Source organism: Schistocerca serialis, chromosome 3 (genome assembly GCF_023864345.2).
Source record: "Schistocerca serialis cubense isolate TAMUIC-IGC-003099 chromosome 3, iqSchSeri2.2, whole genome shotgun sequence".
Classification (NCBI taxonomy): domain Eukaryota; kingdom Metazoa; phylum Arthropoda; class Insecta; order Orthoptera; family Acrididae; genus Schistocerca; species Schistocerca serialis.
Window position 1 is genome coordinate 2400672 of NC_064640.1, and position 24280 is coordinate 2424951.

At 38.7% G+C, this 24280-nt stretch overlaps 1 protein-coding gene across 1 annotated transcript in view; it reads right to left on the reverse strand.

Annotated features, from left to right (window-relative positions):
- The window catches only part of LOC126469660 (src substrate cortactin), a 160505-nt gene that overhangs the window by 129366 nt on the left and 6859 nt on the right, over positions 1–24280 (reverse strand). The window contains exon 2 of the mRNA XM_050096796.1: positions 14160–14325. Within this exon, the coding sequence (XP_049952753.1) occupies positions 14160–14317 (158 nt within the window). The 5' untranslated portion in view covers positions 14318–14325. The remainder of the gene's footprint in view (positions 1–14159; positions 14326–24280) is intronic.

Genomic DNA, 24280 nt, shown 5'->3' on the forward strand with positions numbered 1-24280 from the left:
ACGTGAACACGCCTGTTTATAAAAGAAGGCGACATTGGTCTCTGACAGTGCTCAGTCTACAGGGGACACCATAAGATCCTGAAGAAGTTCCCAGCAGAGATGTCAAAGCATCAATTGTCTGGTGAAATATAATGTGTCCTAACAACACAGAAGATTTTAACTTAAGGCACAAAAGCCTGCAGACTTACTTAAACTTCTTCCATGTCAGGAAATAAACAGAAGGCCAAGACAACTGAATCTGGAAAATAGGAAATAAATAGATTACCAAAGTCTACAAAGAAGTCTGGGGTTAATCAGGGAACAAATATCTCTTGTAAGATAAAAAGGAAGTTGTACGTCTCAGTCAGAAACAGCTCTGATGTCGATGCTGTATTCATTACAAGATATACCGCAAAATATTGCAGATAGTAATACTGATATCAAAGCAAATGCATTACAGGAAGGTGATAATCCCCTCAGATAGCAAATAAATACAATATGGTATATAGTGAAGGAGGAGACTGACAGAACCAGAGATGAAGAGCAAACAGCATTAGGAGTAAATGATACATTGGTAAAATGTGTGTGCAGAGTTACAAATCTATTTAACAAGCATTTCATAACTGTTACTGAAGAGGTGAAGTTGTCATGTTCACTAGATGCTATTGTGGAATATCTCAGAACAGTCATTACACACAACTTCAATAATATGACCCTCACTACACCAGCAAATGTAATGCCCACTATAAAACATGTAAAATCAAATTATTTTAGTAGTTATGATAAAATATCAACAAAGTTAATTAAAGACTGTGCTTCTGAGTTTGGTAACATATTAAGTTATTTGTGTAATGAGTCATTTATCAGTGGAACATTTCCTGATTGGCTGAAATGTGGTAAACTTAAATGTTTGTTTAAGAATGGAGATAAAAGAAATACCACCACATTTCCATCCACTTTCACTTTTGCCAGCATTGTCAAAAATTTTAGAAAAAGTAATACACAGTCACTTTTTTAACTGTTTGGCCACCAATAATAAATTGCCAAAGTCACAGTACAGATATTCCGATATTGAGAAGGTTAGATACACATACAGTGATCAGGTATAAGGGGCACTCAAATAAAAATAAGACAGGTGGAAAAAGTAGGTAAACTGTTCATTATCCCAAAAGTAAATCTCATAACTGTTAACATATTCATCCCACTTCGAGAAGATATAGTCAATGCCTTCACAGAAAAACATTTGCGGTCGCCTACAGAATCACGATTCTACCCAGGCGCGCCCCTCTTCTTTCGAAGCAAATCGATAGTCACAAATGTATTTCTTCAGGGCTCCAAAAATACAAAAATCGCATGGGGAAAAATCGGAACTGTAAGGAGGACGTCAAAGGGTTTCCTAGTGACACCTGTGCAGCACACTTGAAACAATCTTGGCAACAGGTGGGCTTCAAAGATATTGGTGGCCGTTGATTTGCTTTGGATGAACAGGTGCACACTGGGTCAATCATGGTTCCACAGGCAACTGCAAATATTTTTCCACGAAGGCATTGACCGTATTGTGTCTCAGCAGGATAAATGTATTAACAGTTATGGTGATTACTTTTAAGGGGACACAGTCCTGAACAGGCTCAAAAAAATCGAATTTCTTTTTTTTAGTCTTAATCTGTGCTCCAATTATTTGGCTACAAAATGCCATTTGTTTCATACAAATCTGATTATTAGATTTGGAGTTATTAATTTGTTCGTGAAGCACGGTAACTAGCGCCACGTCCATTTTTGCTGTGTCTTGCGCAGTAGTCAGCATTGACTGTAGTACAACAATCATTTATGTTCCATGGATATAAATACTCTTTATTTGGGTTGCAAGAGAGAATTGTTATTCTGATGTTTGCCAGCCTGTCTGCATTGTTGACTATCGTCTGTCAGTTTCTTCATCCTAGCTGTTTACGTTTTGGTGACATACATGTAATGATTTTGTGAAACGTTATAACACAGTGGGTAGAATAAGGAAGTTTGGATATAAGCCTAAGTTTCGTGGAAATAAATATGTAAAAATAAACCGCAAAACTGCTAGTTTTGAACAGAGGGCAGAAAATAATACTGAAAGTGAAGTCAGTGAGAGTGTCAGTGCTTCGAGCAAGAAGATTCTAGATGCTGCCGGTTTTCCGAGTGCCTCTCAAATGCGTGACAATGTAATATGTGGTGTGAATAGTGTTTCTGTTGTTACTGACACAAACATTCTGATCTCCGTGAGGTTATTACGTGAACTTATCGAAAAACACACAAATTGTAAAAACTGTGGTGGAAACGTTCCTTTGCACGAAGATGTGGTGAAAACCAAGGAAATTGTTTGTAATTTAGTTTTGACATGTTTGGAATGTAGCTGTACTGCCGATACAATGTCATCCCACGTAACAAGAAGCAGATTGTATGAAAACAATATAAGATTAGCATATGCACTTAGATCTATTGGAAAGGGGCGAAGTGCAGGTGATGTTCTTTGTGCAGTGATGAACATTTCTCCACCTCCAAGAAAGTTTGATGTTTACAACAAGACTATTGGTGCAGTTGTAGCTGAGGTAAGTGAATCTACAATGTTGAAAGCAACCAAAGAAGCAGTTCAGTTGAATGATACAAAATCTGACCCTAGGCAAATTTCTGCTGGTTTTGATGGCAGTTGGCAGAAACGTGGGCATACATCCCTAAATGGCATTGTGTCAGCAACTTCTTTTGATACTGGAAAGGTTTTGGATATTGAAATTATTACTAAGTTCTGTGACATCTGTAGCAAAAATCTCACTATACAACATGTGTGCAAAAAGGACTTTGATGGTTCTAGTGGAGCCATGGAAGTGGCTGGTGTTGCTAACATATTCAAAAGGTCTGTGCTGTCAAGAGGTATCCTCTATACAGACTATCTTGGGGACGGGGACAGTAAGGCTTATCAGAAAGTCGTAGAAGATAAACCTTATGAGCCTAGAGTCAAAATTAATAAACTGGGAAGTATAGGACATGTACAGAAAAGAATGGGATCACGACTTGTAAAGATATGCAAGGAAAAAAAGTTAGGTGGTAAAGGGGGCCTGACAAAGGCTGAAATAGACAGGGTCCAGGCTTATTATGGTATGGCCATTAGAAATAACTGCAACAATGTAGAAGCAATGAGGAGAGCCATCTGGGCTATATTCTTTCATAAAATTTCAACAGATGAGGAACCACAACATAACCTTTGCCCACAGGGACCTGACAGCTGGTGCAAACTCAACAACCCAGCTACATCTTCCAGCTATAAGCACAAACATTCAATTCCAGAAAAAATCCTGCTAGCTGTGAAACCCATTGTCAGATACCTTAGCCAACAAGAGCTCTTGAAAAAGTGTCTCCATGGAAAAACTCGAAACCCAAATGAAAGTTTGAATTCTGTCATTTGGACAAGGCTACCAAAAACTGTTTTCGTTAGAAAAGAAACACTAAAATTTGGTGTTCATGATGCAGTGATGTGCTTCAATGCTGGTGTGTCAAAGAAGACTGATGTATTAAGACTCTTGGGAACAAAGGATGGTATCAATACTTAAAGGGGACTGAAAAAAATTGACATGGACCGTATCCGTTATGCTGATATTTCTGCAGGAAATGCTACCAAGGAGGCCAGGATAGCTAGAAGATCAAAGAAAAGAAGAAAAGAAGATAAAGATCAAGAAGCTGAGCCACTGTATAGCCCTGGAATGTTTTAAAAGTGTGTCTGTATGACATTGTACATTACTTTCTTGCGTGTAAAACTTTAATACCATTTTTCTCAAAACTACATTTTTTGACCTTCTGGTACACTTTTCTCGAAAACTATGACTGCTACAGACATCAGACTTACAGTATCTCTTGTTAATACAACGATGATTAATTAGACATAAAAATTAGACCAGTAGTGATAAAAAGAACAGATTCACAAGCTCCAAGGTGTTTAGAAAAGTTTTAATTTTTTGTCTTATAGAACAAAAAAATGATTACTCATGAACTATATAAAATACATTAACCATTTTTATGTGATTTGAGAATGATATTTCAGCTGTACACTGTAAAAGTTTCAGATCTTTATCTCCATTAGTTACTTCAGAAAGTGTACCTGATGTTTGCTCATTTTAGCATTGATTCCTTATGGGAGCTCCCTCGCGACTGTGTCCCCTTAAAACAATTAACAGTTTACTTACTTTTTTCCCATCTGTCTCATTTTCATTTGACTGACCCTTATACTTAATTCACTGGACAATAAGTTACAGACTACTGGTATATTTTGTGATGTGTTGAAGGCATCTGACTGTGTAAATCACAATATCCTTTTATGTAAATTAGAATATTGTGGCATAACAGGAAATGCTGGAAAATGATTCAAATCCTAGATCTCGACAGTAAAAAAAGGGTGTCATACAAAAGACACATGTATTAAGCATTCAGCTATCATCCAATTGGGAACTAATTATATGTGGTGTCCCACAAGGTTCCATCTTAGTGCCCTTACTTTTTCTTGTATATATTAGTGACCTTTAATCAGTAACATTACCAGATGTCAAGCTGCTTTGTTTGCAGACAACACAAACGTTGCAATAAATAGCAAATCTAGTCTTAGAAAGTTCAGTTTATGAAATTTTCATGGACATTAATAAATGGTTCCTAGTCAATTCTTCACCACAAACTCTTTGAAAAAAAAAAACACACTATATTCAGATCAGGACTTGTAAGAGTTTTTGTTCAAGTAAATGTCTAAAATATGATATGATAAAGTTGGCAGTGTTAAATTCTTGGGATTACAACTTGATAATAAATTCAACTGGAAGGAATACACCACAGAACTGCTAAAACACATAAGCAAATCTCTATCTGCAATGCAAATTTTGCCAGCCATCGGTGGTACAAAAATAAAAGAGCTTGCATACTTTGTTTACTTACATTCTATAATGTTATATGGGATTATTTTTGGGGTAACTCATCAAGCCCAGCTAAGGTTCTCCATGCCTAAAAATATGTAATATGAATCATTTGTGGTGTGAACTCAAGAATGCCCAGCAGAGGCCTATTTAAGGAACTGGGGACACTAACTATTGCTCCCCAATATAGCTATTCCTTAACAAATTAGTCATTACAAATATATCTCTTTTTCAAACCTACAATTCATTTCATTTCATGGAATCAATCCTAGAAATAAGAATAATATTCACAAAGATATAAAGTCATTTACTTCATTTTGGAATTGCATCCATTATTCAGAAACACACATTTTCAATAAATTTCCAGCAGCTATAAGAATTTTAACTACCAATAAAGTTCAGTTTACGATAGGCCTAAACAATTTATTCGTGGCCAATCCCTTCCACTTCATTGATGAATTTCTTAGCAGAACTGATTGATGAAAATACAATATTAATAATATGAAGGTAATTCATACATAAATAGTTATCATTTGTTATACAGTTATTGATCAATCATTTACACAATTGAATCCAGCATAGCCTCCTGCACACTCTACATGCTTTTGCCAGCAATTAATTCACAAAAAGCCTTGTTCATAAAAAGTCTGAGGGTGCATCATCAACCAATTGTGCATGTTTCTTGACATCTTCACTGTTTTCGAATCGTTACCCTCCAAATAATTCTTTCATGGATGAAAAAAAAAAAGCCGTGGGGGGGGGGGGGGGGTATCAAATCTGGACTGTAGGGATGGTGTTTGGTGGTTTCCCAGTGCATAGCCTCCAATCTGTCCCTTCTGAAACTCACAATGTGTGGCTTAGCATTGTCATAGAAATGGATGACATCTCTGATGTGCATTCCTGATCTTTTGTTTCAGGAGGCAGTTTTTGCTGACATTAATGACTAGTAGTAGTTAGCTGCATTCACCAGACATCAGTCACGAAGATATCAATGTGTAACACTCCTCTGTAGTCAAAAAACACAGTCACAAGAACTTTCCGCATAAAGAGGTGGGTTTTGGCCTTCACGGCGCAGGTTTCATCCTTTCTTCACCACTCCTTACTCGTCATTTTCGATTCTCGAGTGTAATAATGGACCCATGTCTCATCACATGTGATGATATACTTCAAAAAATTCTCCCCTTCTAGCCAGAATCAATTCAGAAGTCTCTCACGGATTTTCAACCGGACCTGTTTCTTCTTCTTCTTCTTCCTCTTCTTTGTTCCATTAACGACTTTGGAACCCATCAAGCATTAATTTTTCTAAAGCCAAACTGTTCACTGATAATGGCATGAGTATTTGCAATGCTGATACCCACTTCTGCTGTGATTTCTTCAACACTGTATCAGTGATCACCTATAATAAGCTTTTGAACAGCACAGACGCTGTCATCTGTGAGACTTGACCATGGCCAACTAGTAGGACCCTCATTCTCTACACTTTTTCAGCCACCCTTAAACTCTATGACCCGAGTAAAGTCTCAGTTCTGGGATAGTACAGTGTCCCCAAACTGTGCCTTCAAATGAGTTAAAATCTCTGAGGGTTTAACTCCTTCAAGGGTTAAAAACATCATAATACACAGCACAACAGACAAAGGAACCTCTTGTTCACTCATGGCTGTACTGAGGCCAGAACAGAGTGCAGCAGCAAACCAAGCTGGTTCCCTCTCCCTATCATACCAATTTACAATCCCCCTCTCCCCACTCCCACTAAACCATCCTGCTTGGATTTGCTTGTGCAGTACACTGGCACAATTACTGTTTATATTTGAATCACCCTCACATAAAATAACATGAGTATTATGTACAATATGACTTCTGTACAAATGCAATGCCGTAATGTGATTACTGTAAATAAGTATTTTGAAATGGTTTTTCTAGGTGATGCGTGGCAACTATAGGCAACAAATTGTCATATGCTCGTCAGTATATTGAATATTTCCATGTTTTGTGACACATTTGTTATTACCTTTCAAATGAAAATATATTTAAGATTTTTTGACTTATTCCACATCCACAAAGGTCATTTCACTTGGGATCTGGGGAAGGAACATTAATACGAGGGTTGGAACTTTAATAGTGGCAACTATTTATTTACAGCTCGTACAAAATAGATACATATTTCAAAGTTTTACTGACTTTCAAAGTAGTCACCAGCATTGTGTATAACCCATTGCCAGTGATGTGGAAGTTGTAGGATACTCTTACCAGTGCCAGTTGTGTTGACAGTTAGAGCAGCGTGGTCTATTGCCCAACGAATTTGTAGCAGTTCTGAAGCAAATGCTGTGAAGTGTTTCCTTCAGTTTAGAAATCAAGTTGAAGTCATGAAGGCTTAAGTCAGGGGAGTGCAGTAGGTGGTATAGCACTTAGCAGCCCTATCAGTCAAACAAATCAGTGAAAGCTTGCACTGTACACGCTTGAGCATTGTCCCACAAAATTATGGTCAGGTCCTGCAGAAAGTGCCATCACTTCTGTCTCTAAGCAGGTCGTAGGCTGTGTTCCAAAAATGAACAGCATAGAGACAGAAGTGATGACACTTTCTGCAGGACCTGACCATCATTTTGTGGGACAATGCTCAAGCGTGTACAGTGCAAGCTTTCACTGATTTGTTTGACTGATGGGGCTGCTAAGTGCAATACCACCTTCTGCACTCCCCTGACTTAAGCCCTCGTAAGTTCAACTCGCTTTCTAAACTGAAGGAAACACTTCACAGCATTCGCTTCAGAACTGCTACAAATTCTTCGGGCAATAGACCGCAGCGCTCTAACTGTCAACACAACTGGCACTGCTAAGAGTATCCTACAACTTCCACATCGCTGGCAATGGGTTATACACAATTCTGGTGACTACTTTGAAGGTCAGTAAAACTTTGAAACACATATCTATTTTGTACGAGCTGTAAATAAATAGTTGCCACTATTAAAGTTCCAACCCTCGTATATCTGTTTTCTTTGTAAATATTTCTTGTGTATTCTTCTTTTCTTGCAAGTTTTACATCCTGGAGGATCTCCTCACTATAGATCCATTGGAATGAAAGCTAATCTAAGTCAAGTGAACTGAATCTGGAAAGTGGGAAATATCCTCAAGAAAAACTTTGATATCAAACTTGGACATGAAAGAACTAATATATTAATCACACTGGAAAAGGATCTTTCTTGTAATCTGCTGTGCACTTTTTTCTTTCATTTCTGCAGTAAAAAATTTCTATAAAGATGTGTGGTAGTCACCTTTCACTAGAAAATCAATGTAATCACATCACAAACATTCTGGAAAAAAGTAAATTTTGACTTCTTTGAAGTAGATTCTTTGACTGCATGACATTCCTCGGTTGTGTGTTTAACTTGTCTGCCTACAAATATGGATACAGACACTATGACAGGTCTATTTATGGCAATAAGATGACAGGAGTAGCTGCCATTATATTATGAATGATAATAGTTCTCTTGTAGTCTAGGAGTATTTTTATTAGTAGTGTCATGACAACAGATGGTACTGTGTGTGTTTGTGAAACCAACTCACGCTGCAAGTGCAACTGTTTATAGCCATACTTTGTAATCTTCAGAAATCGTACCACCTTATCCACAGGAAGTAAAAGCCAAACAAATTCACTTTTTTATAAATTAATTTTTTGTTAGAAAAAGAGATTGTAGTGATTCAAGTCATGGCCAAGGCAATCATGGTGGATTTTTTTGGAGTAAGGGAAATACAATATGGTAGACTACAAAACATATTTATGCATCCAAGCATGTGAAAGATCATACAAAGAAAGAGAGACCAGAACTATGATGGCACAGCAGACAATTATAATAACCACATTTGAAGGATCAAATCTGAAATAGTTCTTTAGAACTCCAAGTTGTAAGTAAATTTTGTCACACTATCATCCAAACTCCACTAAAAAGGAAATGAATTTTTTATCAGCCAAAATATTAAATGAGGCTGTTGCGATTCTTTAAATAATAAAGAATGTCAGTTTCCTGATGCAGCTGCTGGTTGAAAATGCACTTTGTTCTCAGATTTCTTGTTTCAGAAACAAGGAAAACTTCCTTTCAGGGCACATAAAAGAAAAGTAACTCACATACAACTTTTTGATGGAACGAAGTAATTGACAAAATGCACAACCTTCTCCAAGTTTTTACAGACTACTATGGACTCCCCAGAAATATAACATGATAAACTAAAAAATATAAAGAAAGTTATCTCAAAACTGCCTGAAAGGTTAAATTTACAACTGCTTGAAAGGCATCAAAGAGTATATGTTCCACGCGAAAATGTTTGCATTGATGGAAGTCTCACTAAAAATTTAAACAACAGGCTTTCAAATGTCCAGTAAAACTCATTGAACACAGCTAGAATTAAGTGTACAGGGCTATGTCAATTTAAATAAAATCTTTTCAGTGTTAGGCTGCATCAGTTGAAGTATGTAAACAACTATAAAACAGGTGTTTCAAGTGTCTTTACAGTGATTCTTTTCAGGGATCTTATTTTGATTATTAGGTGACAACTGATATCACATTCTGGTATTGCATTAGACAGTTTGAAGTCGAGATGCCTGTGGAGGAGACACTAAAAAGTGATTGTCAGGCAATAGCGAATCAGCAGCCAACGGTCAACTTGTACCGACATCACAGTGTTTTCCTGTAGCAAGATGTTGATGCCGCATGGCAGTTCTTTCGTGGCCAATTGTTCATGCATGTGAACCTAAGTCTTGTGGAGCTGTTGGCTGGTGAATACATGTAGCCATTCTCTTCAGGGTAACTGGAATTTCTGGCAGACAGGCCTTCAGCAACTTGTAGCTATACTTCTTGCTCATGCAGTTGGGATGCTCAATTACGTCTTTCAATAGCCTCCTTTATTGTTCCCTGCTGTGTCGATAGCTGCCAAGCAAGTTCACTGGAGCTGCCAAGCAAGTTCACTGACTTCTTGAAAATTGATAGTCTGGCTGCATTCCACATTGTATTCAGCTATTGATGATTTGCTGAGTTGCCTCAGTCATATGTAGCATTCATGCTCTGACACGTGAGTGCTAATTGGTCACTCGGTTTGACCAATATACACGCTGTGAGATGACTGCATAGCACATGAGATCTTGAACTGTTTTAAGTAAGAGGAAGTTTCTCCAAGTTTAAAATCTAATAATTTAAAAATGTCATAGCTTTCTGTCAGAAAGTTTGACCTGTGAGAGGATTTACCAGAATGAACACCTGCTTTGAGCATGTTATGAAATTCCATCAAGGGCAGTCGTACACAGATGTGTCACTTAGTTGTGCGCATCCAGTCCAGCTTTAAGGAGATCAGCACAGTAAGTAAAGTATTTTCCATATAGTAAAGACTGCAGAAAAGTTCACTCCAGGTAAGCGAATGAAAGTAAGAATTTGTGGCCACATACAGCTAAGTGCTGCCTACTGTACAGGGCTGGAGCAGAAAATATTGGTGGCAAAGGTATCTGGTACAGCTAGTGCCATGAGAAAAACCCATTGAAGCACGTATTAAGGACTTACAAGAAACAGCTACACTTAAGATTCCAGAGAGATGGAAATTCAATGCAGATAAATTGAATAACACATGGAAACACACGGCAGCATGAAAAACTAGGCACCTTATCACCTTTACCCCATATTAATTATGTAAATGTAAGACATGCAGAATTCGTGTACAAACGTACAATTATAGTTCTAAGTTAAGAAAATGGTACAAACAAAATAAATTATAAGTAGGGCTATCCATTGCAGTTTAGTAGCAAATTATATTCATAATTTCTTGTACTTTAATTTACTATTTACGAAAAGTCTAATTCATTGATTTTACATTATATGAGAAATAATTGAATGTTCATACACTGTATACCACGAAAATTAACATGAATTTTAGTGTCCTTCACACAAGATGTCATTTATGCAAACTTGCCTAGACTTCATGACAGGACAGTACAGTACAGACAGATTAGTCTTCTTAGTTTCCAAACAGTATAAACTACATAGTGGAAAGTTATCAATTTTGCAAGAGAAGTCAATGTGAGACTTGGGTGTTTTCCCAAAGTATTTTATACTTTGAACTCGAGTTTTCATATGATGTCATGATAAAAGTAGTAATAAGTGTAGGAAATGAACTTTGGTTTTCATTTAGCGCAGGGCCGGCCAAACGCTGCACAGTGTGCAGACGTGCGGAAGTGCTGCACATGTGCGACAGCGACATCTGTTATTAGACATGTGTCCTAAATGAATGGCGGCGGCTCCACTATCCTATGGTACAAACAAGAGCGCAACATATCCAGTCTCGTTTACCCCTGGTGACCGTAAGCTTAACAGAGAAGTACTGGGAAATGGCAAGTACTGTGAAAAAGCAAAGGACGGGAGATCTATGTTCTCAGTCGTTTAAAAACGACTGGGAACTGCAATTCTTTTTTGTTGCCGTTGGTGAAAACTCACAGTATTTGCTGTACCGCCGAATAATAGGCGTCCAGTGTAAGTTTTCAATTGAAAGACATTACAATACATATCACAAAGACGAGTGTAGTGTACTCAACAGTGAAGAACGGCAAGCAAAACTAAATGTCCTTCAGAAAATGGATGAGACACATCAACTCGATTTTACTGTACGCCAAAGTAACTGATACTTCTTGAACTCTTAGTTTCTTGTGTTACATTTATGTCTGTTTTACTGTATGGTGTATAATGTACTGTTTTCAATTTTCCAGAATGACAACCACACTAAATCTTCACTGCGAGCAAGTTTTAAAATCGCATTAAGAATTGCACAATCTGGGAAACCCTTTTCCGAAGGGGAGTTTGTGAAAGGGTGTCTGATTGATGCTGCAGAACTTGTGTGTCCCACGAACGTTAGCAGGTTTCAAGAAATCAGTCTATCCAAACAAACAGTGACAAGACGTATCAGTGCTATGGACGGGGATCTGCACAGGCAGCTAATAAATAAGGCTAAATAATTTGTTGCTTTCTCTGTTGCGCTCGATGAAGAAACAGATCTTACAGACACAGCCCAGGTTGGTATATACATACGAGGTGTCGATGAAGCACTTTGTGTAACAGAGGAGCGACATCTGTGCGTAGGAACATGCACTACATGAACGCTGACGGCTGCAGCGTGCACGCTGTGACCCGGAAGTTGCACATGTGCAAGAGCACCGTACGCGTGCAGAATTTCTGGCCGGCCCTGATTTAGCGGGATGTTAGTGAAGCATTGTTTGCACTGGTTGTCAGCTTGGGTTGTTACTGCAACAGTTCTTAGCCAAAACAGGAATTTTTTTGATAAACATTTTGATGTAAAATAATAAACCATAATGTCATATAGTTCAATCAACCATGTTGACTCCACCTACATACATTAATTTTATGATGCAGTCAACAAGCTCTGCAAATAAACATGGTAAACTTTAATTTAAAGAAGGAACTGTTTTGCATCAGTTCAGTATCAACTCATAAGTAGTTATTTTTCAAGCCAAACACTACTTCAAATATGATCATGAGCTCAAGTTCCACACCCACAGTGTCAACTGAATTTATAATTTATTTGTTTAACAGAGGGTGATTAAATAAGATTGTGATGATGATGTATTCAAATTGTAGTTTGTAAACACTGCAGCATAGTGTGTTTCTACAGAATCTTTCATGAGCCTCAACAGATCTTGACCCTTGTGACCACCCTGAAATATAGGCTTAATTCCTATGCAGTGCAGTTCATGGTCACCACTGCCTTGCACAAAGGTAAGTGAGCAACAAGGAGTTGTTCTGTTCTCTTCTGTGTTTCATCTTCTCTGTACTTCATAGCTCATTTCATGTATTGTTTTCCAGTATGATTCAATTTCAATACTCACTGCACTTTATCAGGTCACATGATTGACAACAACAAAATAATGAGTGTCTCTGACAAATTTAATTTTGGCCTTGGTATCCCATAAAAAGCATTATTAACACAGCCATTGTACTATAAGTGTATCTTTGGAATATGCACTGGTTTACTGAATAGATAAATGTTTTGACCAATAGTTTTTATGTTCTTGCATGTTTTAACAAGGAATACGTCTCTGAACATAGATATTTTCATCTTTTGCACAAATGTTGTTACAAATTTCTACTACTCAACCTTCTAGAGGAGCACCTATTTTAGCTGTACTGTCAACAGCCAATTTGTGTTTATAAGAAGAATAAGTGCCACTGTCCTCAAATCTAGTACATATATTATTCTTCAAATAATATTCTTATCCAAATTTTGTATTATCTTTAACTTTCTACAGACCAAACCAAAGATTCTTTGGTGGTACAGGTGTAAGATGAAACAGCTTTGAAACTTACATGCAGAAGATTGCTTGCCTCAGCAATTTACAGCACCTTCAAAACCAACTAGTAGATGTCTGTGACCATCCCACCATAAACATAATAATAATAATGACCGAAAGACATTATACACTTTATGTGAAGCAACCTACAAAATGTGCACAAGTTTTCAATTAGTTTCACTAGTCTGAAATCTCAACACTGCAATCCCTAAATATTACTGTTATTGTCATCATAATAGTGAGATGTTCTGCTGATCACTCAATGTCTTTAGGTCTGGAACCAGTTAAGAAACACGTGCACAAATATTGACTGTAATTTATGTATCAAGTTCAGCTTTCATCTGCACCACTGCAGCACACCTATCAATTAAGTTTAACTCTACTGGGCTGTTGAGTAGTCAAGAGAAAACAGCAATGTACATGTACATGTACTTTCATTTAGAACAACAAGTACAACTTTTATCGACAAACAGTGAGAAATTGATCCACCATATGGTTTTACATTTCTGTGTGAATATAGGTCTGCAAAAATTTAAAACTGGCCCTTTATCTGATAAATGATGCATTTCTTGTAGAATCACATGCCGAGTCTGTTTGGCATGTATAGTACTCTTCAGCTTATCAGTAATTATGAAGTTAAGTTTTAATGGGCACATCGATGTGTGTGACAGCAATGAACTACAGATAAAGCAAGAAGCAGTGTATTAAACTTCATGCAATCAAATTAGTGTCTTGTGGAATGCACAACAGCCAACAGGGTTCTGGCTGGCAAGAAATCACCGACTGCATATGTTTGAAAATTTACAATTCGCAAGACAAAGTAACGGTATCATATCTGTAAGGGAGAATCAGCATAAGGCAGTTAGGTTTGCACCACACTATGATTATATATATATATAAAAGTGAGAATGAGCTTGCTCCATAATTACTCTATTGCACCAACAGTTCTTCCTGAGCCTTCAACTGTTCGGGATCCCCATCGCTGTTCTTGTTCAGTAACATCGTTAACAAAATCTGGGTCTGTCTCCCAGTCATCGTCATTTCCATCAGCTATCTGTAGATTTTGTCCAGCAGTCGCCTTCCACATTGTGCAATCTGAAAATATAACACCTTCAGTTTACAAAGCAGAGAATGTACATGGAAGGAAGTTGTTTAGTAGTTTATGTTATCACTACATCCCAGGTATTTTTGTGTGTGAGCATCCACAAGAAACTACACTATACAGGGTGTTAAAAAGAAGTGCGAATACTTTGAGATGTGGTAGAACTCATCAAATCGAGAAAAATAAGTCCAACAAACATGGGTATCGAAATGCATACTTTCCGAGATAAACACGTATTTATAGGAAGGGCTGTGTGATGCATGGTTGCAGATATTAGCACAGTCACTGCACTGGCGCTCCATCAAATCTGTCAGCAGGATATTATGATGTCTTACTCACTGTACTCTACTCACCATTAGGTGGTCTGCAGTCAGCTGTGTTGTTTGGGTTGTGTTGTATGTTAGTTTTTGTCATGTTTGTGTGCCTTCTTGTAAAGTACTGTCAACCCTGGGTATGTTTCATGGTGTTTTACCTTCTTCCAAATGTGGGTTCACCTATGTGCTTACTGTTATTGTGCTGTTTGCATATACATTTACATTTTCTCTCTTCTATCACTTGTTAGCAGTGGAAGCCTACTACTTGATAAGTGAAAGGGCAGATATGACATTCTGCTATGGTACAGCAAATGGACATAGCCTACGAGCCAGTGCCTCTACACTGAAAAATATCCACAGTGCAGAGTGCTATCTGATAAGCTGTTCAGGAGACTTCTCTAGAGTCTGAGGGACAGAGGTACCTTGCACCTCGGAAGACTGACCGTGGAAGGCCCAGCACCATTTGCACACCTGACGTGGAGGAGCGTGTGCTACATTTGGTGGAAGAAACCCCTGAGACCATTGTGCAGCGATTAGCAGCAGCAGAAGACATATCTCATCACTCTATTACCAGGGTGGAGGGCGGGGGGTACTTCATTAAGAATTGCTGTACCGATACCACCTACAACATGTTCAGGCCCTAAGGCCACAGGATCATAATGGGGCAGACAGCGGTTCTGTGAATGGCTTTTGCAGAAGTAGTGTGCCGCAGATCCACTGTTCACACCTGAGATTTCATTTACTGATGATGCAGGGTTCACAAGAGGCGGTACTGTGAATATCAATGACCAGTATGTATGGGCAGATGTAAATTCCCAAGCAATTCAGGAAAGAGGTCATCAACACTGATTCTCAATCAACGTATAGGCAGATGTACTTGGTGATAGATTGATAGTGCCATACGTGCTACCTCAAAAGTTAACTGGGGTGCATTTGCTAGACTTTCTCATTAATTATTGCCTACTTCACTGGAGGTTGTGCCATTACAGCAATGAATGCAGATGTGGTCCGTGCATGACGGCGCACTTGCACACTTTCGTCACAATGATGCTTGAACATATGACAGAAATTTCAGGACCACTGGACTGGTCCCTAGACTTTTAGTTATGGGGACATTCAAAAGAATTGATCTATGCCATACCGATCAATGATGTACGAACACTACAGGACTGCATCTTCAATGTGTGCCAGCACATACAACAACAACCATATATACTTCAAAGACTGCATCATTCCCTACACTAAAGGGCAGAGGGGTCATGAATGGATGCCACACTGAACACCTCCAGTAAATACGTGTTTATCGCAGAAAGTATGTCTTTTCAGATCTATGTTTATTGGACTTATTTTTCTTGTTTCAATGAGTACTACCACCTCTCAAAGTATTCAACACATCTTTTCAACACCTCGTACATAAGAAAAATTACATTTTTATGTGGAACAAGTCATTTTTACATTCACATCGCAAATTAATTTTTAAAAATGGATACATGCTGAACATTTATAAGGCCTTTATTTTTTTTAAATATACATTTGTGAGTTACTAATTTCTACCCAGCATCCTTTATACATTACAATAACAGAAATTCTTCTGTGGTGGTGGTGGTGGTGGTGGTGGTTAGTGTTTAACGTCCCGTCGACAACGAGGTCATTAGAGACGGAGCGTAAGCTCGGGTTAGGGAAGGATTGGGAAGGAAATCGGCCGTGCCCTTTCAAAGGAACCATCTCGGCATTTGCCTGAAACGATTTAGGGAAATCACGGAAAACCTAAATCAGGATGGCCGGAGACGGGATCGAACCGTCGTCCTCCCGAATGCGAGTCCAGTAATTCTTCTGTGGAATAGGAGTTGTCAAGGAGAAACTTTTTCAATTTGTTTTAAAATTTTACTTTGCTGTCTGTCAGACAGTTTATATTTTTGGGTAAGCGATAAAAAATTGTAGTTGCAGCACTATGCACACCTTTTTGTGCTAAAGACAACCTTAATGTGGAGTAATGAAAGTCATTTTTCCTTCTGGTGTTGTAATTATGTAAATCATTGTTCCTTTTGAATTGCAATGGATTATTTACAATAAACTCCATGAGGGAATAAACATAGTGTGAAGCAGTAGTCAGAATGCCCACCTCCTTAAACACATGTCTACAAGATGATCGTGAGTGAGCACCACATATTAGTCTTGCAGGACATTTTTTGCAATGAAAACTTACTTTCTTGAAGATGATGATGATTGGTTTGTCGGGTGCTCAATCAGTGCCCGTACAAATTCCCAACCTTTGCTCAGTCCAATCTTGCCACTTTCATAAATGATGATGAAATGATGAGGACAACACAAACACCCAGTCATATCAAGGCAGGTGAAAATCCCTGACCCCGCTGGGAATCGAACCCAGGACTCCACGCTCGGGAAGCGAGAACATGACCACAAGACCACGAACTGCGGACTCTTGAAGATGAGTTTCCCCAACACACTATATTCCATATAACATTACTGAATGAAAATATGCAAAATATGTCAACGAACTGATTTGTCTCTCCCAAAGATTTACAGTGGTTCGAAGTACAAATGTGGCTGAACTAAGTGGTTTTAGGAGTTCAAAAATGTGCTTTTTCCAGTTTAAATTCTCATAAATATGGACGCCTAAGAATTTTGGAGGTTCCATCCTATTTGTTATTTCCTCACAATGTGTTACACTTGTCACTGGTGTGTCTGCACCCTTAACTGAGTGATCAGCAGGTCTGACTGCCATGCAGCAGGCCCGGGTTCGATTTCCAGCTGGGCCAGAGATTTTCTGTTTGGCGACAGGATGTTGTCTTTCCTCATCATCATTTCATCACAATTGACACACGAGTCACCCAGTGTGGCATCAACTGAAAAGACTTGCACCTTGGCGGCCGAACTTCCCCGGGTGTGGACTCCCAGCCATCAGTGTCATATGATCATTTAATTTCACCATTCGGATAGTACACTGTATGTTGTGTCTTTTTAAAATTGAGAGTGAGACCATTCACAGAAAACCAGTAAATGATACTTTTAAGGACATGGCTTACCATTTCTTCTGTTGCTGTATGAATTTTTGCATTGACTACAATACTAGGTCGCAGTTCATAGTAGTAGACGGCAAATCATCAAGTAAAACTGAAATGATATCAGGTGTTCCCCAGGGAAGCGTCCTGGGACCTCTGCCGTTCCTGAGCTATATAAATGACCTGGGTGACAATCTGAGCAGTTCTCTTAGGTTGTTCGCAGATGATGCTGTAATTTACCATCTAGTAAGGTCATCTGAAGACCAGTATCAGCTGCAAAGCGAATTAGAAAAGATTGCTGTATGGTGTGGCAGGTGGCAATTGACACTAAATAACGAAAAGTGTGAGGTGATCCACATGAGTTCCAAAAGAAATCTGTTGGAATTCGATTACTCGATAAATAGTACAATTCTCAAGGCTGTCAATTCAACTAACAAGGGAACCTCCCCATCGCACCGCCCTCACATTTAGTTATAAGATGGCACAGTGGATAGGCCTTGAAAAACTGAACACAGATCAATTGAGAAAACAGGAAGAAGTTGTGTGGAACTATGAAAAAATAAGCAAAATATACAAACTGAATAGCCCATGCTCAAGATAGGCAACATCAAGGAAAGTGAGAACTCAGGAGCGCCGTGGTCCCGTGGGTAGCGTGAGCAGCTGCGGAATGGAAGGTCCTGGGTTCAAGTCTTCCCTCGAGTGAAAATTTTACTTTCTTTATTTTCCCAAAGTTATGATCTGTCCATTCGTTCACTGACGTCTCTGTTCACTGTAATAAGTTTAGTGTCTGTGTTTTGCGACCGCACCGCAGTACTGTGCGATTAGTAGATGAAAGGACGTGCCTCTCCAATGGGAACCGAAAACATTTGATCGCAAGGTCATAGGTCAACCGATTCCTCCACAGGAAAACACGTCTGATATATCTTATACGACACTGGCGACGGCATGTGCGTCACATGACAGGAATATGTTGTCGACCCACCTAACTTATACACTTCGCGAATAGGTAAAAAGATTCTTCTACCTTGCCCGATTTAGGTTTTCTTGTGGATGTGATAGTCACTCCCAAAAAAGTGATGAAAACATAAGAGTTTGTCATGTAAACCGGAAATAAAAAATTAAAATTTTCACTCGAGGGAAGGCTTGAACCAAGGACCTCTCGCACCGCAGCTGCTCACGCAAACGACAGGACCACGGCGCTCCTCTGTTCACATTTGCCTTGATATTGCCTATCTTGCGCATGGACTACTCAGTTTCTATATTTTGCTTATTTTTTCATAGTTCCACACAACTTCTTCCTGTTTTCTCGATCGATCTGTGTTCAGTTTTTCAAGGCCTATCCACTGTGCCAAATTATAACTAAATTTGAGGGGGGTGCGATGGGGAGGTTCCCTTGTAAGTACCTGGGTGTAAAAATTACGAACAACTTCAGTTGGAAAGACCACATAGATAATATTGTGGGGAAGGCGAGCCAAAGGTTGCGTTTCATTGGCAGGACACTTAGAAGATGCAACAAGTCCACTAAAGAGACAGCTTACACTACACTCGTTCGTCCTCTGTTAGAATATTGCTGCGTGGTGTGGGATCCTTACCAGGTGGGATTGATGGAGGACATCAAATGGGTGCAAAAAAAGGGCAGCTAGTTTTGTATTATCACGTAATAAGGGAGAGAGTGTGGCAGATATGATACGCGAATTGGGATGGAAGTCATTAAAGCAAAGACGTTTTTCGTCACGGCGATATCTATTTACGAAGTTTCAGTCACCAACTTTCTCTTCCGAATGCGAAGATATTTTGTTGAGCCCAACCTACATGGGTAGGAATGATCACCAAAATAAAATAAGAGAAATCAGAACTCGAACAGAAAGGTTTAGGTGTTTGTTTTTCCCGCGCGCTGTTCGGGAGTGGAATGGTAGAGAGATAGTATGATTGTGAATCGATGAACCCTCTGCCAAGCACTTAAATGTGAATTGCAGAGTAGTGATGTAGATGTAGATCCACAATAAGAACTAACTCTTGCTTGTTGTATGTTAGATGGAAGGTAGTTTACACAAATGAGAAACAACATGGAGTTAAAACTGAGCCTTGGGGAACACCATATGCGATTTCTTACCAGTCAGAATAATGTCCAGGAGTACAATGGTTGAATTACTACGTACAGCTTCCTGCATTCTTTTGGTTAGATACTACATTAACCATTGGTTGGCTATGCCATCAATTCCACAAACCTCCAATTTATCTTTATCTAGGAGAATACTGTGATCCAAACAGTCAAATGCCTTAGATACACTATGCGATCAAAAGTATCCAGACATCCCAAAAACATACATTTTTCATATTTGGTGCATTGTGCTGCCACCTATGGCCAGGTACTGCATATCAGTGACCTCATTAATCATTAGACATTGTGAGAAAGCAGAATGGGGCACTCCGTAGAACTCATAAGCTTTGAATGTGGTCAGGTGATTGGGTGTCACTTGTGTCATACGTCTGCACGCGAGATTTCCACACTCCTAAACATCCCTAGGTCCACTGTTTCTGATGTGATACTGAAGTGGAAATGTGAAGGGACACGTACAGCACAAAAGCGTACGGACTGACCTCGTCTGTTAACTGACAGACCGCTGACAGTTGAAGAGGGTCACAAAGTGTAATAGGCAGACATCTACCCAGACCATCACACAAAAATTCCAAACTGCATCATGATCCATTGCAAGTACTATCATAGTTATGCAGGAGGTGACAAAACTTGGATTTCATGGTCGAATGGCTGCTCATAAGCCACACATCATGCCGATAAATGCCAAACAACGCCTCGCTTAGTTAAGGAGAGTAAACATTGGATGATTGAACAGTGGAAAAACATTGTGTGGCACGACGAATCACGGTACACAATGTGGCGATCCGATGGCAGGGTGTGGATATGGCAAATGCCCTGTGAACGTCATCTGGCAATGTGTGTAGTGCCAACAGTAAAATTCAGAGGCAGTGGTGTTATGGTGTGGTCATGTTTTTCATGAAGGAGGCTTGCACCCCTTGTTGTTTTGCATGGCACTATCACAGAACAGGCCTACATTTATGTTTTAAGCACCTTCTTGCTTCCCACTGTTGAAGAGCAATTCGGGGATGGCGATTGCATCTTTCAACACGATCAAGCATCTATTCATAATTCATGGCCTGTGGCGGAGTGATTACATGACAATAACATCCCTGTAATGGACTGGCCTGCATAGAGTCCTGACCTGAACCCTATAGAACACCTTTGAGATGTTTGGGAGCTCCAACTTTGTGCCAGGCCTCACTGACTGACATCGATACCTCTCCTCAATGCAGCACTCCGTGAAGAATGGGCTACCATTCCCCAAGAAACCTTCCAACACCTGATTGAATTTATGCGTGTGAGAGTGGAAGCTGTCATCAAGTCTAAGGTTAGGCCAACGTCATATTGAATTCCAGCATTACAAATGGAGGGTACCACAAACTAGCAGAAAATACCAACTGGCACTGTTTTATTACTTAATGCTTGCAAAAGTTGGTGAGTGAAGAAGTAAATAGCATTCTCAGTACAGAAACTCTTCTGAAATCCAGACTGTGATTTGCTGAGAATATTATTGTTGCTCAGGTGAGATACTGTTCTAGAATATATCACTTTCTCAAAAAATTTGAAAAACAATGCCAGTAGTGAAACAAGTCGGTAGTTATTGGCATCTCTCCTATAACCTTTCTTAAACAGGGCTTTAATAAGGCATATTTATGTCTGTCTGGAAAAATCCTTGAGTTAATGATGTACGATGTATTTCAGATAAGACTGGGCTTATAACACAGGAACAAATCTTCTGTTGGGAGAGTTAATTTGGAGTTGGAACGACTGCTTGGGTCGGGTGCGGGGGCTCATATTGGTGTGGTTCCTGTTGATTATCTCAGTAGGTGGGACTATACCAGGCACGGCCTACATCTCAACAGGAAAGGGAAGGGGAAACTGGCTGGGGTAATAGCAGGAAATTTAAGGGGGGGAGGCACTGCCATGAATGGTAAAATACCAGTGGTTACAGGTGTTGGAGCAGCACCTTTTTTAGGATAGGTAAGACAGAAAGATGTCAAGTTCTACGAGAGGTCAGGATTGAAACAAATCTTCAGTTTAGGAAAGAAATTAAACAGCACAATTCTAGCACATTTGATCACCAATCACAGCTACCAATTATAAATTTTCACCAATCACCAGAAATTTTATCTCCACCAAGTTGTATCTCAGTCCTAGGTAATTGCATTGATGAATGAAAGTCACCCAACCCAGTTGACATAATCTGCCTCTCTGAACACCATGTGACCACTGGTATAGGAACTAGGCCTAAGCACAATGAGAAACTCAGACAGGAGAGTACTGCAAATGTTAGAATAAGGAAAGGTTCTCATAAAAGTATAATTAAAAATAATGTAAGTATATTTCATCAAAATATTGGGAGTTTAAAGAATAAAGTAGATGAGCTTCTGGTTTGTTTAGAAGATTTAGAAGCTGAGAATGAAATAGATATATTATGCCTGTCTGAGCATCACATTGTTACTGATATGGATAAGGTAAATGTAAGTGGATATAAGCTCTCTGCACATGTAATGAGATAAAATATGGAGAAAGGAGGAGTTGCCATATATGTCAAAAGTTATCATTGTGCAAAAAGCATAGAAACAAAAAAGTTTTGTGTAGAGAAACATATAGAAGCATGTGCCTGTGAGCTTAAATTAAATAAAGGCACATTTATAATTGTAACTGTATATAGGTCCCCATCAGGAAATTTTCATCTATTTCTGAAAAATTTGGACTCCTTGTTGTGCTATCTGTCAGTCAGAGGGAAGCAAATTATTATTTGTGGGGACTTCAATGTAGATTCTCTGACAGAGGGTAATAGGAAAAATGACCTTGAAGTATTACTCGGTTCTTTCAATTTGACACTCGTTATTGATTTTCCTACTCGGGTGGTAAAGGATAGCAGCTCACTGATAGATAACTTCTTTATAGACCAAGATAAGTTTAACCAGATAAATGCTCAGCCTGTTGAGAATGGTCTTTCTGATCATGGTGCACAGCTAGTTACAATATATGACATAGCTCCATTCAGCAATACTAAACAGTCCTCCAAAGTAGTACGTTCAGTCAACGATTTAACAATTGCAAATTTCAGGGAAAGCCTACAGCAGTTAGACTGGGATGAGGTGTACCGTGAACCTGATGCCAATTTAAAATATAATTTATTTCATGACATTTTTGTAAATGCATTTGAAAACTGCTTCCCCAAGAAAATAGTTAAATATACTCGTAAGAAACCTTGTAACAAACCATGGCTTACTAAGGGTATAAAAATATCTTGTAACCGGAAAAGGAAAATGTATCTGACAGCAAGAAAGAGTAGTGACCCAGAAACTATCAAAAATTATAAAAACTACTGTGTTATATTAAGAAAAGTTATTAAAAAATCCAGGAGTATGTGTATCATGTCTGAAATCAGCAACTCTGATAATAAAATTAAAACAATTTGGAATATTATTAAAAGAGAAACAGGTCAACCAAGAGCAGAGGAAGACAGTATTACCATCAAATTGAATGAAAGCTTTACGAACAAAAAGTCAGAAGTTGAAAATATTTTTAATAATCATTTTTTAAATGTTGTGGATATAGTAGGATCCAGGTGTTCATTAGAAGATGTTAGGCTGTTAATGGAAGAGGCCATACCTATGCAATTTGATACAATTGAAATCTCACCCACTTCTCCCTCTGAAATTAGGAAAATAATAAACATGCTTAAAAGCAAAAACTCACATGGAATTGATGGCATTTCCAGCAAAATACTAAAAGCTTGTTCTCAACAGATAAGTAAGATTCTCAGCCACCTGTGTAATAGCTCTCTGGAACAGGGCATTTTCCCTGATAGACTGAAATATGCTATTGTTATACCTTTGCATAAAAAGGGGGATAGATCTGATGTCAACAATTACCGTCCAATCTCCCTTCTAACAGCTTTATCCAAAATTTTTGAGAAAGTAATGTATTCAAGAGTAGCTTCACATATCTGTAAAAATGAAGTACTAACAAAATGTCAGTTTGGTTTCCAGAAAGGTTTTTCAACAGAAAATGCCATATATGCTTTCACCAGTCAAATTTTGAATGATCTGAATAACCGAACACCACCCATTGGGATTTTTTGTGATCTCTCAAAGGCTTTTGATTGTGTAAATCATGAAATTCTGCTAGACAAGCTCAAGTATTGTGGCATGAGTGGGACAGTGCACAAATGGTTTAATTCGTACCTAACTGGAAGAGTGCAGAAAGTTGAAATAAGTAGTTCTCGTAACATGCAAAGATCAGCACATTCCTCAAACTGGGGAAGTATCAAGAATGGGGTTCCACAAGGGTCAGTCTTGGGTCCTTTGTTGTTCTTATTATATATTAATGACTTGCCATTCTATATTCATGAAGAGGCTAAGTTAGTTCTCTTTGCTGATGATACAAGTATAGTAATCACACCTGAGAAACAAGAATTAACTGATGAAGTTGTCAATACTGTCTTTCAGAAAATTACTAAGTGGTTCCTTGTAAACAGACTCTCACTGAATTTTGA